The following is a 23,848-nucleotide window of genomic DNA, read 5'->3' on the forward strand; positions in this document are numbered from 1 at the left end:
CCCCTTGCTGGACTTCACCACTGGGTACTGCAGGGCCTATTAAATTGGATTATGAGGTAATCCAACCTGTGCTCCCTGCCCAGGTGGTCTAGTGGGGTCCCTGTACAGCAACAGTGTCCAAGCCAGCGCGCGTGGCCCGTCTCCTAGAGTCCGCGGCGGATCACGGTTTTCAGCGGGTCCCACCTGGTGGACCCTCTTACCTCCTCCCTATAATGCGGGCACGCGATCCTGTAGAGCAGCGGTAAGTGTGTGTGTGCCTGAAGAGAAACCGGAGCAATCCGCTGTAAGTACCCGGCAACCAGGGCGCGGGAGTATACAGCGCCACTGGGGAAGGTGAGGGAGCCGAAGCACGATATGTCAGAATGACATATAGCACTTGTAAGTGCCTGTGCTGCGGCCCTTGAAGTCTTCTATCTTCTAAAAAAGCTCTTTTCAGGGCTGCCTAGTGCAGCCCTCCCTGTTAGCTGCCTACACTGCAGGCTTCAATTTACAAACTGAGCTCCTTCCTGTGCACGGAGGCAGGGTTATAGAGGAAGCGGCGCTGTGCATCTTGGGAACAGTCAAAGCTTTTAGCCTGTTGGTGCCTCGGATCAAGATCCAACTCTACACCCCGATGTTATTCCCTGTGGAACCCCAGTGTACCCCGATGAAGAAATAATGTTTTATCATGGACAACCGTCACTAAAATGATAAATGTTAAACACTTTTTTATACCATGTAAGAATATAACGTGCAAACATCTGGGATATCCAACTTACCTGTTGTAGAGCTTACTAAATATTCTGACTTCTTCAATGGTTTGTCTGCCTGAGACTTAGGACACAGAATGTTCAGATTACAAAAAGGTAATAAAAAGAATTTAGATTTCAGCTGAAACATACATAACTTTTGGTGGTTTAAACATCATAAAGGCTGGGAATACTTATGTACATGTGATTTCTTAGTTTTTTTATTTTTAATAAATTTTCAAAAATCTCAAAAACACTTTTTTCACGTTGTCATTATCGGGTATTGTGTGTAGAATTTTGAGGGGAAAAAAAGGATTTATTCCATTTTGGAATAAGGCTGTAACATAGCAAAATATGAAAAAAGTGAAGTGCTGTGAATACTTTCCGGATGCACTGTAAATGCGTTACATAAATAACTGGTCATCAATAAAGAGACTTCATCTACTTAAAGCACATAGCACAGTTAGATATTTTGTAATGATTAACATTATCAAATCTACTACGCATATTACATATAGCTAAATTGGTGAACAATACGGCTTATATAGGAATGGACATAAGAAACCACTGATTGAAAATATCAATGGTTGTTACAATGGATGCAACCAGTGCATGCTTCTCTCCGACAGCTGCGGATGTCACGCCTGATGTGTACACAAGGAAGGAATGTTCGTAGCAGAGCGTCCACTGCCCGTGTGCACCGGTGATTAAACCACTGAATGCTATTGCAAAGAATGTAGCTATGGCAGCAATGCTGCAACATAGATGCTTTCCAATGGCCATCCCTAGTTTGAAATCATTTCATAAACTTTAGACAAGTAGGTGGGTGGTACAGAGAACATAGGGGTAGATGTAGTATCAGCGCAGTTATGTGCGTTGATGCCGCTTCTCCCCCCATGTATGAAGGAGAAGTGCTCTTTGAGACAGGGACACTATGTACCTCTGTCAATATCGGTACTGCTATCTACAAGCTGCAGGTGTAGATGCACTATCTCCACAGCCGTTGTGGCAGGTGTCAACTCCCATGCTGCATGTGAGATCTTGCGATAATAGCAAGATCTCGTGCACGCGCCCTGAAGCCAGCTGGAGGAGAGCACTGGGCTCACTGGGGGTGTGAGTGATGGCGCATGCACTCTACTGGTGCGGTCACCGCAAAAGAAGGCTGATGTGGGAGGTTACGTATCACCAGAGAGGTGAAATACGCACTCTCATATTGGCAATAGGCATTTTAATACATGCTGTTTAAGTGTGTACAAGCTAGCTTTACAACGATAATGCATTGAAGCGGGTCCTAACATTAAAGGCACGAAAAATCCTTTTTTCATACATCTACCTCATATTTATTGTGGTAGAAACAGTTGAAGTTATTGGTAAAGGAGGAGAAACTTACATAAGCTTCACAGAATTCAATTTTGCCTCCGGTCACTTCTACTTTGAACATAGTAAAGAACAAATAGGATACCCCCGTGGGCCTGAAACAAAACAAATAAACACACTAGTTTAAGCAATGTACTTGAACAAAAGCAAAGGCTGATATAAGAAGCAACCTATTCCGTTACCTCCATATTGAGCAGGAGAAATGCGTGTTGTCCTTATCTACTCCAATGCTCATCTGCCATTTCTGTCAGAAAAAGTAATAAAGTCTATTAACATCAATTAAATTGCAGTGCAAGTAGGACATAGAAGGTTTAATAGCTGCATAAAACATTTCAAGAAGCATTAAAACACAATAAGAAAAAGAACCCTAATTATGCTGCTTTCAGATCGCAAATGCCGGATCCTACGCGGTAAGCGAAACGTGTACTTACCGGGTGGGATCCGGCATTTGCGCTCCGTTGCTGGCTTTCCGACCCGGCAATATACCGGGTCGGTAGCCATAGCAGCAGGGGCCGCAGCAGCAGCAGGGGCGGGGGTGGAGGCGGCGCCGGGAGATGAGCTCATCTCCTGCGCCGCCTCTGCCTATGCTGTGAATGGGAGCCGTGTCGCATCGGAACGGCTCCCATTCACACTGCACCTGACCCGGTAATCAACCCGGTAAGAACCCTTCTTTTTTACCGGGTTGAATTACCGGGTCAGGCGACCCGCTAATTCTGAAAAGAACCTTTCACATCGCACACGGACCCGTTTCGACACGGCAATATGCCGTGTCGATACCGGGTTTTTAGTGAGATGTGAAAGGGGTATTAGAGGTCTTATAAAAATGAATGATTTAGTACCTGAATTATGCATTTTTATTTACCCACGTAACAAGAACACCCAATATGCATTATACATCATTTCGCATCAGTCAATTACCAAAGAACACATAACATGGGAAACTCAATTCCCTGCAGTGACCTCAGAGTGCTATCGGAATGCAATCGGGACTGTCAGTACCTCGCAATTACCAAAATCATCATCAATGTTCCCTCACCCCTGAGCGATGCGTAGGATATTAACATAGTAACATAGTATTTGAGGTTGAATAGAGGCAAATTGCCCATGGTGTTCAACCTGTTTTAAGTTGTGATGATTCTACATACTTGCTAAAAAATGTTTTAGGACTAGTTAGCTACTATAACTCATGTTACCCCTGGATTAACCACGCTGATATTTTAAGTATTATAACCTTGGATAGTTTTTTTCATTCAGAAATTTATCCATTCCTTTTTTAAATCCAATTACAGAGTCCACCATTACCACCTTCCCTGGCAGGGAATTCCACATCCTGATTGCCCTAACAGTGAAGAACCCTTTCCTCCGTTGCGTTTGGAACTTTCTCTCCTCCAGTCGCAGCGAGTGCCCACGTGTCCTAAACTGTGTTCTTTTAATTAATAATACCTCTGATAACTCTTTGTGATGTCCCTTTATATATTTGAAGATATTAATAATATCTCCTCTTAGGCGCTTCTTTTCTAGGGGATGCAGTCAGTTTACCTCCAATCAAAATCCCGACGTTCAAAATCCCGACACCAATTGACCGATGGTCAAAATCCCGACAAGGTCAAAATCCCGACATGGACAAAATCCCGACATTTAAAAATACCGACAAGGTCAAAATACTGACATGTAAAATGCCGACAGGTCAAAATACCGACATGAGTTTTTCATGAGTTTTTTCATTGAAACCGACTTGCTCATACTTTACCATCCCAGTGGACCTGGAGGGGGGATATAATAGTGTGCCGAGTGCAGCGAGGCACCGTGCCCGAAGCATGGCGAGCGCAGCGAGCCATGCGAGGGGACGCGGTACACTTTATATGGTGTCCATGTTGACTTATGTCGACATACACACACAAAAACAGCATGTCGGTATTTTGACCAGTCGGCATTTTACATGTCGGTATTTTGTCCATGTCGGTATTTTGACCATCGGTCAATTGATGTCGGGATTTTGATTGGAGGTATTTCATACCGATCCCCTTTTCTAGTGTATACATATTCAGCCTAGTAAGTCTTTCCTTATAGTCCAGTCCTTCTAGGCCTTTAATCAATTTAGTAGCTCGCCTTTGAACACTTTCGAGTTTACTGATGTCTTTTTTATACAATGGTGCCCAAAACTGAACACAATATTCCAGGTGCGGACGTACCAATGCCTTATACAGCGGCATGATTACATCCGAGTCCCTTGTCTCAATTCCCCTGTTTCCCCTAGGCGTTCCCCATTTAATATGTAGGATGCAAGTTTGTTTTTAGTCCCAAAATGCATAACCTTGCATTTGTCTGTATTGAACCTCATTTTCCATTTAGACGCCCAGAGTTCAAGTTTAGATAGATCATTCTGCAAGGACTCCACATCCAATTCTGAACTAATTACCTTACACAGTTTAGTATCATCTGCAGAGATTGACGCTGTGCTTTCCAGGCCTATTCCTAGGTCATTGATAAATATGTTGAACAGTAGTGGTCCGAGTACGGACCCTTGTGGTATTCCGATGACTACTGGGGATCAGGTTGAGGACTTCTCGTTGACCACTACTCGCTGTACCCTGTTATCCAACCAGCTGCTTATCCATGTGCAAATAGTTTTTCCTAGGCCAATCTCCTTTAATTTGATCATCAGTCTCCTGTGAGGAACTGTATCGAAGGCCTTTGCAAAATCTAGGAAGACCACATCCATTGTTTTTCCTTGATCAAGATTATTGCTCACTTCCTCGTAGAAGCTAATTAAGTTAGTCTGACATGACCTGTCCCTCACAAACCCATGCTGGTTCTTGCTAATAATCCTAGCGGACTTTAGATACTCCTGTATGATGTCCCTTAGAATTCCTTCCAATATTTTCCCTACTATAGATGTTAAACTAACTGGTCTGTAGTTTCCCGGAAGATTTTTGGATCACTTTTTCAATAATGGCACTACCTCAGCTATACGCCAATCCTTCGGTACCATGCCTGTTCTAATTGAACTATTGAAAATCAAGTATAGGGGTCGTGCTAGTTGTGAACTAAGCTCCATAAGAACCCTCGGGTGAAGTCCATCAGGACCAGGTGATTTATTAATCTTTATTTTGCTTAGTCTCTCCCGGACTACTTCTTCGCTTAAACAAGTATCTAACCATGAATAATTAGATATGTTGGGCTACTATAATGTTTGGGGATAAGATGAGCTGGTCATCGCAGCAGGACTTCATTGACAATGACATTTTCCCCAATGAGTTATGATTGTACACAGGGTTCGCTGGTTTAAACCAAAGGATTTAATTTATTTGTTTATTACATTTTTTTTTTTATTATTATGATGTGACTACAGGCTTTTTTTATTATTATGATGTGCCTTCTTAAACAACATAGTATAAAAAAAAAAAAAAAAAAACACAACCTTTTTTTTGTGTGTGTGTTTTCTCTGAAAAGTGCTTCTGCACTTTCTATTTTGTACAGGTTGAGTATCCAATATCCAAAATGCTTGGGACCAGAAGTATTTTGGATATCGTATTTTTCTGTATTATGGAATAATTGCATACCATAATGAGATATCATGGCGATGGGATCTAAGTCTAAGCACAGAGTGCATTTATGTTTCATATACACCTTATACACACAGCTTGAAGGTCATATAATACAATAAGTTTGTGTACATTGAGCCATTAGAAAACAAAGGTTTCACCATCTCGGTCTCACTCAAAAAATTACGTATTTCGGAATATTTGGATATGGGATACTCAACCTGTATTAATATTCAGATTTGTTTAATTATAAGTAGAACTAATAAATAACATTGACTTGTTATTCTTTTTTTTCAATTTCATCTATATCAGAGTGTCCTTTATATGTGTTAATGTTTAATATATCTACATAGAGGGGTATATGCAATTGTGGTCGAATTCCCGAAATTGTCGAATTTCGGGTCATTTTCGACCCCCAAAAAAAATCGCCTATGCAATTCAGTGCTTTCCGACCAAAAAACGGACTTTCAAAATTCGACTTTTTGAAATTCGAATTTTTGCAAATTCGACTTTTCTGCAATGATATAAGTGCTGCAATTCGACCAAAGCATATTCAATTCAAGTTTGGAAATTCGACAGCAGTGCTTTTAGACAGCAAATTCGTCATTTTCAATCCGCCACACTTTGGAGGGTGAAAACAAATAAAAAATTTTTAAACATGTTTTTTTTTGTGTTTTTTTTGGGGGGAATAGCAGATCTATTTATATTAGAAGGGATTAGGTACTTTTTTTTTTTTTTTTGGAGGCACAAATATTATTTATATATTTTTTAAAATATTATTTTTTTTTTATTTTTTTTTTATGCTGGAACGGTGAAATCATAAAAAAAAAATGGCGTGGGGTCCCCCCTCCAAAGCATAACCAGCCTCGGGCTCTTCGAGCTGGTCCTGGTTCTAAAAATGCGGGGAAAAAATTGACAGGGGTTCCCCCGTATTTTTAAAACCAGCACCGGGCTCTGCGCCTGGTGCTGGTGCCAAAAATACGGGGGACAAAAAGAGTAGGGGTCCCCCGTATTTTTAACACCAGCATCGGGCTCCACTAGCTGGACAGATAATGCCACAGCCGGGGGTCACTTTTATGCCGTGTCCTGCGGCCGTGGCATCAAATATCCAACTAGTCACCCCTGGCCGGGGTACCCTAGGGGAGTGGGGACCCCTTCAATCAAGGGGTCCCCCCCCCCCAGCCACCCAAGGGCCAGGGGTGAAGCCCGAGGCTGTCCCCCCCCATCCAATGGGCTGCGGATGGGGGGGCTGATAGCCTTTTGTGATAATAAAAAGATAGTTTTTTCCAGTAGTACTACAAGTCCCAGCAAGCCTCCCCCGCAAGCTGGTACTTGGAGAACCACAAGTACCAGCATGCGGGAGAAAAACGGGCCCGCTGGTACCTGTAGTACTACTGGGAAAAAAATACCCAAATAAAAACAGGACACACACACCGTCGACAGTAAAACTTTATTACACACTACCGACACACACATACTTACCTATGTTCACACGCCGACATCGGTCCTCTTCTCCATGTAGAATCCACGGATACCTGAAAAAAAAGATCAATATACTCACCTCAGCCATGGTCCAGAGATAAATCCACGTACTTGTTAAAAATAAAAAAACGCAAATACCCGCTCCATAACGGACTGAAAGGGGTCCCATGCTGACACATGGGACACCTTTCCACGAATGAGACATGTCAGTGACAGCTGTCACAGAAAGGTCTCTAAGCCAATCAGGAAGCGCAACTTCGTTGCGCTCACCTGATTGGCTGAGCGCTGTCTGTACTGTGACAGCGCATCGCACAGCTCCCTCCATTATATTCAATGGTGGGAACTTAGCGGCTAGCGGTGAGGTCACCCGCCGGTCAGCGGCTGACCGGCGGGTGACCCCACCGCTACCCGCAAAGTTCCCACCATTGAAAGTAATGGAGCGGCTTTGCGATGCGCTGTCACAGTACAGACAGCGCACAGCCAATCAGGTGAGCGCCACGGAAGTAGCGCTTCCTGATTGGCTGAAGGGACGTCAGTGACAGGAGTCACGTGATGTCCCGGCATTCGGGAGAAAGGGGTCTGATGTGAAAGCATTGGACCCCTTTCTAGTCCGGTATGGAGCGGGTTTTGCGGTTTTTTTTTTTTAAAACAAGTACGTGGATTTTACTCTCTGGACGTGGATTTATCTCTGGACGCTGGAAGGTGAGTATAATTTTTTCACAGGTACCCTCGGATCGTCGGAGACCGTGGCAGTCGGCGTGTCAACATAGGTAAGTATGTGTGTGTCGGTAGTGTGTAATAAAGTTTTACTATCAAGGTGTGTGTGTCCTGTTTTTATTTGGGTATTTTTCCCCCAGTAGTACTACAGGTACCAGCGGACCCGTTTTTCTCCCGCATGCTGGTACTTGTGGTTCTCCAAGTACCAGCTTGCGGGGGAGGCTTGCTGGGACTTGTAGTACTGCTGGAAAAAACAATATCTTTTTATTATCACAAAAGGCTATCAGCCCCCCCATCCGCAGCCCATTGGATGGGGGGGGACAGCCTCGGGCTTCACCCCTGGCCCTTGGGTGGCTGGGGGGGGGGACCCCTTGATTGAAGGGGTCCCCACTCCCCCAGGGTACCCCGGCCAGGGGTGACTAGTTGGATATTTAATGCCACGGCCGCAGGGCACGGCATAAAAGTGACCCCCGGCTGTGGCATTATCTGTCCAGCTAGTGGAGCCCGATGCTGGTGTTAAAAATACGGGGGACCCCTACTCTTTTTGTCCCCCGTATTTTTGGCACCAGCACCAGGCGCAGAGCCCGGTGCTGGTTTTAAAAATACGGGGGATCCCTGGCCAATTTTTCCCCTGCATTTTTAGAACCAGGACCAGCTCGATGAGCCCGAGGCTGGTTATGCTTTGGAGGGGGGACCCCACGCCATTTTTTTTTCCGGGTTTTTCACGGGTTTTTACCGTTTTTAAAAATCGCGGCAAAATCCGCCAAATCGGCCGATTTTCGCCCGCGACTCTGGCGAATCCGTTTTTCATTGAATATGGTGAATTCCGGAAGCCACCTTCCGGGATTCACCTGTCGAATTGAGTCGAATTAAAAAACGGCGAAAATTGCCGCGAATTCGACCGCAATTGCATATACCCCATAGGGGGTAATTCCAAGTTGATCGCAGCAGGAATTTTGTTAGCAATTGGGCAAAACCATGTGCACTGCAGGGGAGGCAGATATAACATGTGCAGAAAGAGTTAGATTTGGGTGGGTTATTTTATTTCTGTGCAGAGTAAATACTGGCTGCTTTATTTTTACACTGCAAATTAGATTGCAGATTGAACACACCACACCCAAATCTAACGCTCTCTGCACATGTTAAATCTGCCTTCCCTGCAGTGCACATGGTTTTGCCCAACTGCTAAAAAATTTCCTGCTGCGATCAACTTGGAATTACCCCCATAGTCAAATATATAGTCAAACAACAAAGAGAAAGGAGTACTCTGGTGTTGGGGCATATTCAGATGTAAAAGGAATGATGAACAGCAAAAAAATTGTATTACTGAAAAAAACAATGTCAAATAAATCATATCGAAGCCTAATAAGTTTTGATTGTTAATGTTAGAAAGCACTAAAACATGGTTGAGCAAAGGTTTTTAACAAATAGCAATGCTTCACAGTATTAATATAAGCAGGATTCTTTTTTTTCCCATTAAAACATTCATGCAAAAAAGAAAATAGGATTTTAATTAACTACCGGTAAATCCTTTTCTCGTAGTCCGTAGAGGATGCTGGGGTCCACATTAGTACCATGGGGTATAGACGGGTCCACTAGGAGCCATGGGCACTTTAAGAGTTTGGGAATGTGAGCTGGTTCCTCCCTCTATGCCCCTCCTACCAGACACAGTCTAGAAACTGTGCCCGAGGAGACAGACATACTTCGAGAGAAGGATTTTACACAGATAGTGGCGAGATTCACACCAGCTCACACACAAGGCAAACCAAGCTAACTAGCTTGAGACATCAGCAACGGCTGAACAAGTATTACTTACCAAGTGACAAACAGTACTTAACTAAGAACTAAGCAGTACTAAACTAAGTAACCACTGCAGGATCATGAAGCGCTGGGCGGGCGCCCAGCATCCTCTACGAACTACGAGAAAAGGATTTACCGGTAGGTAATTAAAATTCTATTTTCTATTACATCCTAGAGGATGCTGGGGTCCATATTAGTACCATGGGGATGTACCAAAGCTCCCAGAACGGGAGGGAGAGTGCGGAGGCTCCTGCAGAACTGATTGACCAAACTTCAGGACCGCAGAGGCCAAAGTAGCGAACTCGTAGAACTTTGCAAACGTGTTCGACCCTGACCAAGTTGCCGCTCGGCAAAGCTGTAAAGCCGAGACACCCCGGGCAGCCGCCCAGGAGGAACCCACTTTACGAGTAGAGTGGGCCTTAACAGACGTAGGACACGGCAATCCCGCCGTAGAATACGCATGCTGGATAGTGAACCTGATCCAGCGAGAGATTGTCTGCTTAGAAGCAGGACACCCAAGTTTCTTGGGATCGTACAGGACAAACAGAGTCTGATTTTTTGTGATGAGCAGTCCTCTTCACATAGATTTTCAGAGCTCTTACAACATCCAAGGACTTTGATGAAAATGAGGAGTCAGTAGCAACGGGCACCACAATAGGTTGGTTGATATGAAATGCCGACACAACCTTCGGAAGGAACTGCGGACGTGTCCTGAGCTCAGCTCTATCTTCATGGAAGACATATAAGACAAAGCCCCCAGCTCCGACACACGTCTAGCAGAAGCTAAGGCCAACAAAGAAACAGCCTTCCACGTGAGGAACCAATCCGATTGGAGGAACTGCAACACCATGATAAGCTCCCAGGGCGCCGTAGGCGGCACAAAGGGAGGCTGGATGTGCAGAACCCCTTTCAGAAAAGTCTGAATCTCAGGGAGGGAAGCCAATTGTTTCTGGAAGAAAATGGATAAAGCCGAAATCTGGACCTTTACGGAACCCAACCTAAGGCCCATATCCACACCTGCTCGCAGGAAGAGGTGAAACCGTTCCAGTTGAAACTCCACCGTAGGAAATTTCTTGGACTCACACCAAGATACATATTTTTCCAAATACGATAGTAATGTTTAGACGTTACCCCTTTCCTAGCCTGTATCAGGGTAGGAATAACCTTGTTCAGAATGCCCTTTCGAGTTATCTGGCGTTCAACCTATGTGCCATCAAACGTAGCTGCGGTAAGTCTTGATAAGCGCACGGCCCCTGCTGCAGCAGATCCTCCCGAAGAGGAAGAGGCCTTGGATCTTCTAGCAGTAGATCCAGAAAATTTGCGTACCAAGCCCTTCTTGGCCAGTCCGGAGCAATAAGGATTGCCTGAACTCTTGTTCTCCTTATGAGTTTTAGAACTCTTGGAATGAGTGGAAGTGGAGGAAACACGTACACCGACTGGAACACCCTTCTTGTTGAGATGAGAGGCCATCATGTCTATTTGAGGTACACCCCAAAGATCTGTTACCTCCGTGAACACCTCCGGATGGAGTCCCCACTCTCCTGGATGTACAAAGTGTCTCCTGATGAAGTCCACTTCCCAGTTGTCTACTCCCGGAATGAAGATTGCTGACATCGCCAACGCGTGTTTTTCTGCCCAGAGGATGATTCTTGTTTCCTCTGACATTGCAGCTCTGCTCTTCGTTCCGCCCTGACGGTTTATATAAGTCACTGTCATTACATTGTCCGACTGCACCTGAATGGCTCGATCTCGCAGAAGATGGGCCGCTTGGAAAAGACCGTTGTAGACGGCTCTTAGTTCCAGAATGTTTATGGAAGGCTGGATTCCAGGCTTGACCACCTTCCTTGGAAGGTTACCCCCTGAGTGACTGTGCTCCAGCCCCGGAGACTCGCATCCGTGGTTAGAAGGATCCAGTCCTGAATCCCGAACCTGTGGCCCTCCAGAAGGTGAGGTAGTTGTGGCCACCAGAGGAGTGAAATCCTGGCTTTCGGCAACAGACGTATTCTCTGACGCATGTGTAGATGAGATCCCGACCACTTGTCCAGGAGATCCAGTTGGAAGGGCCGAACATGAAACCTTCCGTACTGTAGAGACTATAAAGAGGCCACCATCTCCCCCACAAGGTGAATGCACTGATGAACCGAAACCCGGGCTGGCTTCAGGACATCCCGGACCGTAGTTTGTATCACCAATGCTTTCTCCTCTGGGAGAAATACCCTCTGCACTTCCTGGTCGGCTCCAAATGTGATTTTTGGAAGGTTCAGGATCCAACCGTGTTCCCTGAGATGAGTCGTGAGAACAATGGACTGCAACAACTTCTCCCTGGACGATGCCTTTAACAGCAGATCGTCCAGATATGGGATTATGTTCACCCCTGGTCTGCGGAGGAGAATCCTGTATGTTACGTAAAAACAATTCAATGTCACTTCTATCCATTGTATCCAAATCCTCTAGTAATGTGCCTGACCACTTTACTATGGCTTTAGAAATCCATGCACAGGCAATAGTGGGTCTTAACGTCACTCCTGAAGCAGTGTAAATGGATTTGAGCGTAGGGTCAATTTTACGATCAGCCGGTTCTTTTAACGCAGTAGATCCAGGGACAGGTAAAACCACCTTTTTAGACAGTCTGGAGACAGATGCGTCAACTATGGGTGGGTTTTCCCATTTTTTCCTATCCTCCTCAGGGAAGGGAAAAGCAACCAGAATCCTTTTTTGGGATCTTGAATTTTTTCTCCGGGGTTTCCCAGGACTTTTCAAACAATGCGTTTAATTCTTTAGACGCAGGGAAGGTTAGCAAGGATTTCTTATTGTCCGTGAAGTAAGCCTCCTCAACCTGCTCAGAAGTGGTGTCATTAATATTTAACACATCTGTAATGGCCTCAATCATGAGCTGCACCCCCTTTGCAAGGGATGTCGCCCCCCTCAGCACCTTCCCATCACCGTCCGCAGTTTCAGAATCAGTATCCGTGTCATCTTGCATGATTTGGGCAAGTGCACGATTCTGTGGGAACATGCTAGGAGATTTTGCAGGAATAGGGACAGAGTCTGACCAAACTGCCATAGACTTCTTCAACACCTGAGTTTCAGTCTCAGTATTAGCTTCAACAATGGGAATCTGAGACAAAGCATTACAATCCTGTGTACATGGAATGGATCCCTCCTGAGAGGAAACATCTTCTGCAGCATATGACACAGTCCCTAGACATGGCTATGTGAGATAGTAAACACCCACACACAGGGAATATCAGACACAGTTTCCCCAGACACAGATTTCCTCCCAAGTATGCCAGAGAGAGACACAGAGATTGGAGCCAACCCACAGACAGCGTTTTTTAAGGTAGAATAACACTACCAACACTGTCTTTGTACCTTAATAGGCTACACAGACTTTACACAGCCTCCCACCCCTTCTACAACCCCCTGGTACCGTACAAGGCAGCTGGAGTTGATCTGGAGGGACAGATCTCCCGTCAGCGCTTCTGCAGACAGGAAAATGGCGCTGAACGCGACTGGGTCCACTGAGAAGCTCCGCCCCCTTTCATGGCGCTGTCTTCCTGCTCTTCTGAAGATTATATTGGCCTGAGGAATTGTGCTGCTAGCGATCCTGGGACCCTGACAGGCTTGCTGGACAGTGTTGGGTGTAGGCGCTGGCTCAGGGCGCCCCTCACAGCACCGCTCCATGTACCGCTGAGCCCCGGAGCGCAGTAAATACTGCGCTCCTTACCCTGTTGCCGCCATCTTCACACCGGCACCCCGCTTGACAGGGGGGACCGGTGAATAACTCACCACTGATCTTCTGGCTCTGTAAGGGGGTGGTGGCATGCTGCTGGGGTGAGCGATCCCCTGTGGCGGTGAACAATCTATTCCCTCAGGAGCTCAGTGTCCTGTCAGCGGAGATAGTGGCTCAGACTCCGCAGGGCGGACACTACTCCCCTCCCCCTTAGTCCCATGAAGCAGGAAGGCTGTTGCCAGCAGCCTCCCTGTAAAATAATAAACTCAAAAAATTTTTTACTAGAGAAACTCTGGAGAGCTCCCCTAGCTGTGACCGGCTTCTCCGGGCACATTTTCTAAACTGAGTCTGGTAGGAGGGGCATAGAGGGAGGAGCCAGCCCACACTCTCAAACTCTTAAAGTGCCAGTGGCTCCTAGTGGACCCATCTATACCCCATGGTACTAATGTGGACCCCAGCATCCTCTAGGACATAAGAAAATGTTTAAACCCCCAAAAAAAAGGTTTATTTGGATTTTTAAACAGTATTTTTTACAACCCTGATAATACAGATTTCATTAACCTACCTCATTAGTACCTCCTTGAGCCATGTAAGAGAAACTGCACGAGAAGGTTAGAATACACTAGGATGACGAGAAACAGACATAAGGGATTCAAAGATACAGAATGAACAAGAAAGCAGCACAATGGTACATAAGAAATAGTAGATAAGGTAAATGAACATAGATTATAGGTAATGAATTTGTTAAAAAGGCCTAACTGTAGTAGATGCATGGAGGAGAGCAGCTATTACCTAAACTGTGGGTATCAACAGGAAACCTGGATTATATTCAAAATACTCAGTTTGTAAGAGGGAACATAAAGGCCAAAAAAGGGATTGTGGAATTGGTATGAGCCAGCAAAAGAGTTGCAGAACTATAATAATATGATTAGTTTATAAAAATCTACAGCTAAGGGTATGCTGTCACTTGTAGTTCTTTAAGCACCAGCATAACCATACGCTAGAGCTTTCTGGGACAAGTATCGCACCAGCAATTTTTATTTTTCATTTATAATATATATATATATATATATATATATATATATATATATATATATATATACGCACACACATATATACAGTCAGGTCCATAAACAAGATGTGCTTTAGCTGCAGACTTTCCGCTTTAATTTAAGGGTATTTACATCCAAATCAGGTGAACGGTGTAGGAATTACAACAGTTTCTATATGTGCCTCCCACTTTTTAAGGGATCAAAAGTAATGGGACAAACTAAACAATCCTAAATCAAACTTTCACTTTTTAATACTTTGTTGCAAATCCTTTGCAGTCAATTACAGCCTGAAGTCTGGAAGGCATAGACATCACCAGACGCTTGGTTTCATCCCTGGTGATGCTCTGCCAGGCCTCTACTGCAAATGTCTTCAGTTCCTGCTTGTTCTTGGGGCATTTTCCCTTCAGTTTTGTCTTCATCAAGTGAAATGCACTCGGATTCAGGTCAGGTGATTGATTTGGCCACTACATAACATTCCACTTATTTGCCTTAAAAAACTCTTTGGTTGCTTTCGCAGTATACTTCAGGTCATTGTCCATCTGCACTGTGAAACGCCGTCCAATGAGTTCTGAAGCATTTGAATATGAGGAGATAATATTGCCCGAAACACTTCAGAATTTATCCTGCTGCTTTTGTCAGCAGTCACATTATCAATAAATACAAGGGAACCAGTTCCAGTGGCAGCCATACATGCCCACGCCATGACACTACCACCACCATGCTTCACTGATGAGGTGGTATATTTTGGATCATGAGCAGTTCCTTTCCTTCTCCATACTCTTCTCTTCCCATCACTCTGGTACAAGTTGATCTTTGTCTCATCTGTCCATAGGATGTTGTTCCAGAACTGTAAAGGCTTTTTTAGATGTTGTTTGGCAAACTCTAATCTGGTCTTCCTGTTTTTGTGGCTCACCAATGGTTTACATCTTGTGGTGAACCCTCTTATATTCACTCTTGTGAAGTCTTCTCTTGATTGTTGACTTTGACACATATACACCTACCTCCTGGAGAGTGTTCTTGATCTGGGCAACTGTTGTTAAGGGATTTTTCTTCACCAGGGAAATAATTCTTCTGTCATCCACCACAGTTGTTTTCCGTGGTCTTCCGGGTCTTTTGGTGTTGCTGAGCTCTCCGATGCGTTCTTTCTTTTTAAGAATGTTCCAAACAGTTGATTTGGCCACACCTAATGTTTCTGCTAGATCTCTGATGGGTTTATTTTGATTTTTCAGCCTAATGATGGCTTGCTTCACTGATAGTGGCATCTCTTTGGATCTCATATTGAGAGTCGACAGCAACAGATTCCAAATGCAAATGTCACACCTGGAATCTACTCCAGACCTTTTACCTGCTTAATTGATGATGAAATAACGAGGGAATAGCCCACTACTGTCCATGAAATAGCTTTTGAGTCGATTGTCCCATTACTTTTGGTCCCTTAAAAAGTGGGAGGCACATATAGAAACCGTTGTAATTCCTACACCGTTCACCTGATTTGGATGTAAATACCCTTAAATTAAAGCGAAAGTCTGCAGTTGAAGCACATCTTGTTTGTTTCATTTCAAATCCATTGTGGTGGTGTATAGAGCCCAATATATGAGAATTGTGTCAATGTCCCAATATTTATGGACCCGACATATATAAAATATATATATATATATATATATATATATATATATATATATATATATATATATATATATATATATATACACACACACACACACACACATATCGCTGCACCACATATCTATTACTCTACAGTCACTGAACCAGGGATGTGGGAGCATCAATGATTTCAGTGTAGGACTGTTTTCTTCTGTGGGATTGGGTATAATTTTTTTGGGCAGGCCAATCTCCAGTCCTGTGATGAACAGGCTTCGGCTGGCTGATATTATTGCAGTGGGACTCCACGCTGCAAGTTTTCTAGCTACAATCTCACAGCCTAGACTGATAGCAAAGCCTGTGCTAATATTCACCATTATTACCATAGCGGTAATCACCATTTCTACATACAGTAGTAGGCAAGTTACGCAAAATGCCTTTGCTGTTCTTCTCCTTAACCAATTCACCCATTACAATGCTTTATGTGTAGAGATTAGGGATAGATGCACCTCACTCTATACAGGCACTTGTAATGCTAATGCATTTTTCATTAGAATACAGGGGTCTATTCATCATCACTTAATTTATAAAGCAGGTAAAAATGTACATTTTGTAGAAATTAAGTTACAGCAACATTCATCATTCCCGTAATGCAGGAGAGATCACTGATATGTCCTGGTTACAATTCTCCTCTGATCATTTCTACAGTCCCCATACTTTAGTATGGGAGATACAGATATGGTATTTATCAAGTTCCGAAAAAATAAGAGTTATGGTAAAACTTAACTTTGTTAACTCTTGTTCTTCGAGGTTCATAAAATCCACAGGTTAACCTAGGGGTATGCTGGTTGAGAGCAGGACAGGCACCGAACAGCAGAGCTTTCACAAGCTCCCAGGATGCACTGGACCCCTTTCCCCTCATACCCTGCCCATAGCTCAGGCTCTTCAGTTTTACTTAACAAGCCCATAACAGGAGCTGGAGAGGAGAGAGGGAAGAATGGTACACACAGAAAACACACTCTCACAATAAGGAGACGGGAACTGGTGACCGAGAGTAACCCATTGGAGCTAGGTGCGTTAAGGTGGGTGACCTGTGGATCCTACAGACAGCAAAGAAAAAATAAGATTTTACTTACCGGTAAATCTATTTCTCGTAGTCCGTAGTGGATGCTGGGGACTCCGTAAGGACCATGGGGATAGACGGTCTCCGCAGGAGACATGGGCACTTTAAGAAAGAATTTAGGTTCTGGTGTGCACTGGCTCCTCCCTCTATGCCCCTCCTCCAGACCTCAGTTAGAGAAACTGTGCCCAGAGGAGCTGACAGTACAAGGAAAGGATTTAGGTAATCCAGGGCAAGATTCATACCAGCCACACCAATCACACCGTATAACATGTGATAACAACCAGTTAACAGTATGACAAATAACAGAGCATCAGGTCAAACCCTGATGCAACCATAACTTAACCCTTATTGAAGCAATAACTATATACAAGTATTGCAGAAGAAGTCCGCACTTGGGACGGGCGCCCAGCATCCACAAGGGACTACGAGAAATAGATTTACCGGTAAGTAAAATCTTATTTTCTCTAACGTCCTAGTGGATGCTGGGGACTCCGTAAGGACCATGGGGATTATACCAAAGCTTCCAAACGGGTGGGAGAGAGCGGATGACTCTGCAGCACCGATTGAGCAAACAAGAGGTCATCCTCAGCCAGGGTATCAAACTTGTAGAACTTTGCAAAAAAGTGTTTGAACCTGACCAAGTAGCCGCTCGGCAAAGTTGTAATGCCGAGACCCCTCGGGCAGCCGCCCAAGAAGAGCCCACCTTCCTAGTGGAATGGGCCTTAACTGATTTTGGCAGCGGCAATCCAGCCGCAGAATGAGCCTGCTGAATCGTGTTACAGATCCAGCGAGCAATAGTTTGCTTTGAAGTAGGAGCACCAAGCTTGTTGGATGCATACAGGATAAACAACGACTCAGTTTTCCTGACCCTAGCTGTTCTGGCTACATAAACCTTCAAAGCCCTGACCACATCAAGCAACTCAGAATCCTCCAAGTCACGAGTAGCCACAGGCACCACAATAGGTTGGTTCATATGAAAAGATGACACCACTTTTGGCAGAAATTGTGGACGGGTCCGCAATTCTGCTCTATCCATATGAAAAACCAGATAGGGGCTTTTATGTGACAAAGCCGCCAACTCTGACACACGCCTAGCCGAAGCCAAGGCTAATAGCATGACCCCCTTCCACGTGAGATATTTCAACTCCACCGTTTTAAGTGGTTCAAACCAGTGGGATTTCAGGAAACTTAACACCACGTTAAGATCCCAAGGTGCCACTGGAGGCACAAAAGGAGGCAGAACATGCAGCACTCCCTTTACAAACGTCTGAACTTCTGGTAGAGAAGCCAACTCCTTTTGAAAGAAAATGGATAGGGCCGAAACCTGGACCTTAAAGGAGCCCAATTTTAGGCCCAAATTCACTCCGGACTGTAGGAAGTGAAGGAAACGGCCCAGCTGGAATTCCTCCGTAGGAGCATTCCTGGCCTCACACCAAGAAACATATTTTCGCCATATACGGTGATAATGTTTAGCTGTCACGTCCTTCCTAGCCTTTATCAGCATAGGAATGACCTCATCCGGAATGCCCTTCTCTGCTAGGATCCGGCGTTCAACCGCCATGCCGTCAAACGCAGCCGCGGTAAGTCTTGGAACAGACAGGGCCCCTGTTGCAACAGGTCCTGTCTTAGAGGAAGAGGCCACAGGTCCTCTGTGAGCATTTCTTGCAGATCTGGATACCAAGTCCTTCGTGGCCAATCTGGAACAATGAGGATTGTTCTCACTCCTCTTTTTCTTATTATCCTCAGCACCTCGGGTATGAGAGGAAGAGGAGGAAATACATAGACCGACTGGAACACCCACGGTGTCACCAGGGCGTCCACAGCTACTGCCTGAGGGTTTCTTGACCTGGCGCAATACCTCTGTAGCTTCTTGTTGAGGCGGGATGCCATCATGTCCACCTGTGGCAGTTCCCACCGACTTGTAATCTGTGCGAAGACTTCCTGATGAAGTCCCCACTCTCCCGGGTGGAGGTCGTGTCTGCTGAGGAAGTCTGCATCCCAGTTGTCCACTCCCGGGATGAACACTGCTGACAGTGCGCTTACGTGATTCTCCGCCCAGCGAAGAATTCTGGTGGCTTCCGCCATCGCCACTCTGCTCCTTGTGCCGCCTTGTCGGTTTACATAAGCCACTGCGGTGATGTTGTCTGACTGAATCAGAACCGGTAGGTCGCGAAGCAAGCTCTCCGCTTGACGCAGGGCGTTGTATACGGCCCTTAGTTCCAGGATGTTGATGTGAAGGCAAGTCTCTTGACTTGACCACAGACCTTGGAAATTTCTTCCCTGTGTGACTGCTCCCCAACCTCGGAGGCTTGCGTCCGTGGTCACCAGGACCCAGTTCTGAATGCCGAATCTGCGGCCCTCTAGAAGGTGAGCACTCTGCAGCCACCACAGGAGTGACACCCTGGCCCTGGGGGATAGGGTGATTAACGAATGCATCTGAAGATGTAATCCGGACTACTTGTCCAGTAAGTCCCATTGAAAGGTCCTCGCATGGAACCCGACGAAGGGAATGGCCTTGTATGATGCCACCATCTTTCCCAGGACTCGAGTGCAGCGATGCACTGACACCTGTTTTGGTTTTAATAAGTTCCTGACCAGGGTCATGAGTTCCTGAGCTTTCTCTATTGGGAGATAAACCCTTTTCTGGTCTGTATCCAGAATCATGCCCAGGAAAGGCAGACGAGTCGTAGGAACCAACTGCGACTTTGGAATATTTAGAATCCAGCCGTGTTGCCGTAACACTTCCAGAGAAAGTGATACGCTGTTCAGCAACTGCTCTCTTGATCTCGCTTTTATGAGGAGATCGTCCAAGTACGGGATAATTGTGACCCCTTGCTTTCGCAGGAGTACCATCATTTCCGCCATTACCTTGGTAAATATTCTCGGTGCCGTGGAGAGACCAAACGGCAACGTCTGAAATTGGTAATGACAATCCTGTACCACAAATCTGAGGTACGCCTGATGAGGTGGATAAATGGGGACATGAAGGTATGCATCCTTTATGTCCAGAGACACCATAAAATCCCCCCCTTTCAGGCTTGCGATGACCGCTCTCAGCGATTCCATCTTGAACTTGAACCTTTCTTAGGTATATGTTCAGGGATTTTAAATTCAATATGGGTCTGACCGAACCGTCCGGTTTCGGGACTACAAACATGGTCGAATAATAACCCCTTCCCTGTTGAAGGAGGGGAACCTTGACCACCACCTGTTGAAGATACAATTTGTGAATTGCAGTTAACACTATTTCCCTCTCGTGGGGGGAAGCTGGTAGGGCCGATTTGAGGTATTGTGAGGGGGCATCTCTTCGAATTCCAGCTTGTATCCCTGAGACACAATTTCTATCGCCCAGGGATCCACCTGGGAGTGAAACCACTTGTGGCTGAAATTTCGAAGATGTGCCCCCACCGGGCCTAGCTCCGCCTGTGGAGCCCCAGCGTCATGCGGTGGATTTTGTAGAGGCCGGGGAGGACTTCTGTTCCTGGGAACTAGCTGTGTTGTGCAGCTTCTTTCCTCTGCCCCTGCCTCTGGCAAGAAAGGACGCAGCTCGGACTTTCTTGCTTCTTTGTGATCGAAAGGACTGCATTTGATAATGTCGTGCTTTCTTAGGCTGTGCGGGAATATAAGGCAAAAGATCAGAATTACCAGCTATAGCTGTGGAGACCAGGTCCGAGAGCCCTTCTCCACACAATTCCTCAGCCTTGTAAGGTAAACCTTCCATATGCCTCATTTAGTCGGCATCTCCTGTCCATTACATGTTCCACAGGACACGTCTAGCAGAAATCGACATAGCGTTGACTCTAGAACCCAGTAGACTGTCTCTTTGGGCATGTTTTTTATATATATATATATATATATATATATATTTATTTGCAGAGATGAACCGTCACTCGTTGCTGGTACAAGTAATGTGCGGTGCCTTCAGTAGAAAAATGTAGCAAGCTTGGAGACTGCGGCACTCGTGGTTAATAAAGAAGAAATGCTGTTTATTAAGTCAAGCCCATGTTAGAAATGCCATGCAAGGCCTTGACTTAATAAGCAGCATTTCTTCTTTATTAACCACGAGTGCCGCATTCTCCAAGCTTGCTATATATATATATATATATATATATATACACACACACATATACTAGGGTCTCAATCTCTGCTGATAAGGTATCTGTCCACGCTGCTACAGCGCTATAAACCCATGCCGACACAATCGCCGGTCTGTGTAGTGTACCAGAATGTGTGTAAATGGACTTCAAAGTACTTTTACTGCATGCTATCTGCAGGATCCCTGAGGATAGCTGTTAAGTCAGCGCTACCTTTTGGGTAAACGTGACAAGCTTTGTCCACCCTAGGGGAAGATTCCCATCGTATCCTGGCCCTAGTAGGGAAAGGATACTCCCTGAGAATTCTTTGTGGGAATCTGCAGTCTCTTGTCTGGAGATTCCCGCTCTTTTTCTTCATGAGAGGAGGGAAATTACCCTCAGCTTTCTTCCCCTTAAACATGTGTACCCTCGTGTCAGGGACAGATGAGTCATCAGTGATATGCAAAACATCTTTTATTACAATAATCATATATTGAATACTTTCCTGCCATTTTGGCTGTAACTTTGCATTATCGTAGTCGACACTGGAGTCAGACTCCGTGTCGATATCTGTCTATTATTTTGGATAGTGAGCGTTGTGAGACTCTGAAGGTCTCTAAGACATAGGGACAGACATGGGTAGATTCCATGTCTGTTCCTAATCTTTTGTGCAATAAATTTACCTTAGCACTTAATTTCACAAATCCAAACAGGTGTCGGCGTTGTCGACGGAGACACCACTCACACACACATTTGCTCCATCTCCTCTTTAGGGGAGCCTTTTACCTCAGACATGTCGACACACACGTACCGACACACCACACACTCAGGGAATGCTCATCTGAAGATAATTCCCCCACAAGGCCCTTTGGAGAGACAGAGATAGAGTATGCCAGCAAACACCCCAGCGCTATATGACCCAGGAAAAAACACAGCAATTTAATGTTTACCCAGTAGCGCTGTTATTATCTGCGCCGAATTATGTGCCCCCCCTCTTCTTTAAAACCCTCTCTTCTACCGTGGTATAAAGCAGGGGAGAGACCGGGGAGCTTCCTCTCAGCGGTGCTGTGGAGAAAAAACATGGCGCTGGTGAGTGCTGAGGGAGAAGCCCCGCCCCCTCGACGGCGGGCTTCTGTCCCGCTAAAAGTGTAAAATTGGCGTTGGGCTCCTGCATATATACAGTGTCCAGCTGTATATATGCTCCTTTTGCCTAATAAGAGGTTTATATTGCTGCCCAGGGCACCGCCCCCCCCTGCGCCCTGCACCCTTACAGTGACCGGAGTATGTGAGGTGTGTGGGAGCAATGGCGTATAGCTGCAGTGCTGTGCGTTCTCAGTGAAGATCATGAAGTCTTCTGCCGCCTGTGAAGTCTTTGCGAGGGGGACTGCGGCGCGGCTCTGGGACCGGACAGCGAGGGTGAGATCCTGCGTACCGATCCCACTGGAGGTAATGGTGTCCAGTAGCCTAAGAAGCAGGACCTAGCTTCAGAGAGTAGGGCTGCTTCTCTCCCCTCTGTCCCACGATGCAGGAAGTCTGTTGCCAGCAGATCTCCCTGAAAATAAAAAACCTAACAAAATACTTTCTTACAGCAAACTCAGGAGAGCTCACTGAAAAGCACCCAGCTCGTCTGGGCACAGTATCAAACTGAGGTCTGGAGGAGGAGCATAGAGGGAGGAGCCAGTGCACACCAGAACCTAAATTCTTTCTTAAAGTGCCCATGTCTCCTGCGGAGCCCGTCTATCCCCATGGTCCTTACGGAGTCCCCAGCATCCACTAGGACGTTGGTGAAAGAGTTAACAAAAGTTTTACCATAACTTATTTTCTTCTTCAGAGTCCAAGGTCTCCACAGGGTTAACCTTGGGGATGTCCCAAAGCAGTTGTAATAGAGAGAGAACACTCCTAAACTGAAAGGAGGACATTGCAGCCAAAGGTTGCATCCTGAGAGGCAAACGTATCAAAGGCATAGAACCTAAGAAACGTGTGGGCAGAGTTGCTCAGCAAATGCACCACGTCGGGCTGCCCATGAAGGTCCAACAGAGAAAGTAGAGTGAGCAGAGACTGTAAGCGGTACTGGAAGATCAGCTTGCATGTTGGCCTGTGAGATGGTTACGGTCCACTAGTACGGTCCATATAGATCTTTATAGCATTGACTACATCCAGTGAAGCCTCCTCAGATGAAAGCCCAGGTGTATGGAAGGCCGGTACCACAATTTCCTCGTTGATATGGAACTTGGATACCACCTTGGGGTGGTATCCCTGCTTAGTCCGGAGGACAGGCCTTTCGTGATGAAAAATCAAAAAGGGGGGTGGGGAAGGAATTCGACTTGTGGTTAACCATTTCAGTTCAACAGAATCAAACGGATCAAAGGGAGGCTGTTAGAAGGCCAGAAGGACCAAGTACAAATCCCAAGGAGCCACTGAAGGAAGGCATGTACATATGGCAAGGGAGCAAATCTTTTCTGGAACCGGACGGACAGAGCAGAGACCTGAACCTTAAGAGAAGAGAGGTGGAGCACCATGTCAAGGCCAGCCTGCAGAAATGCCAGGAGTTGAGAAATCCGAAAGCACCAGAAGATCATAGTGTCGATGGACACACCCAACTTAGAGTGCCATATA

At 45.6% G+C, this 23,848-nt stretch overlaps 1 protein-coding gene across 1 annotated transcript in view; it reads right to left on the reverse strand.

Annotated features, from left to right (window-relative positions):
* Positions 1-23,848, reverse strand: part of MYDGF (myeloid derived growth factor) — a 45,901-nt gene that overhangs the window by 16,238 nt on the left and 5,815 nt on the right. Inside the window, exons 3-5 of the mRNA XM_063914926.1 lie at positions 2,288-2,349; positions 2,119-2,200; positions 759-813 (exon numbers count right to left, since the gene is read on the reverse strand). Coding sequence (XP_063770996.1) covers positions 759-813; positions 2,119-2,200; positions 2,288-2,349 — 199 coding nt within the window. The remainder of the gene's footprint in view (positions 1-758; positions 814-2,118; positions 2,201-2,287; positions 2,350-23,848) is intronic.

This window comes from Pseudophryne corroboree, chromosome 1, assembly GCF_028390025.1.
Source record: "Pseudophryne corroboree isolate aPseCor3 chromosome 1, aPseCor3.hap2, whole genome shotgun sequence".
Classification (NCBI taxonomy): domain Eukaryota; kingdom Metazoa; phylum Chordata; class Amphibia; order Anura; family Myobatrachidae; genus Pseudophryne; species Pseudophryne corroboree.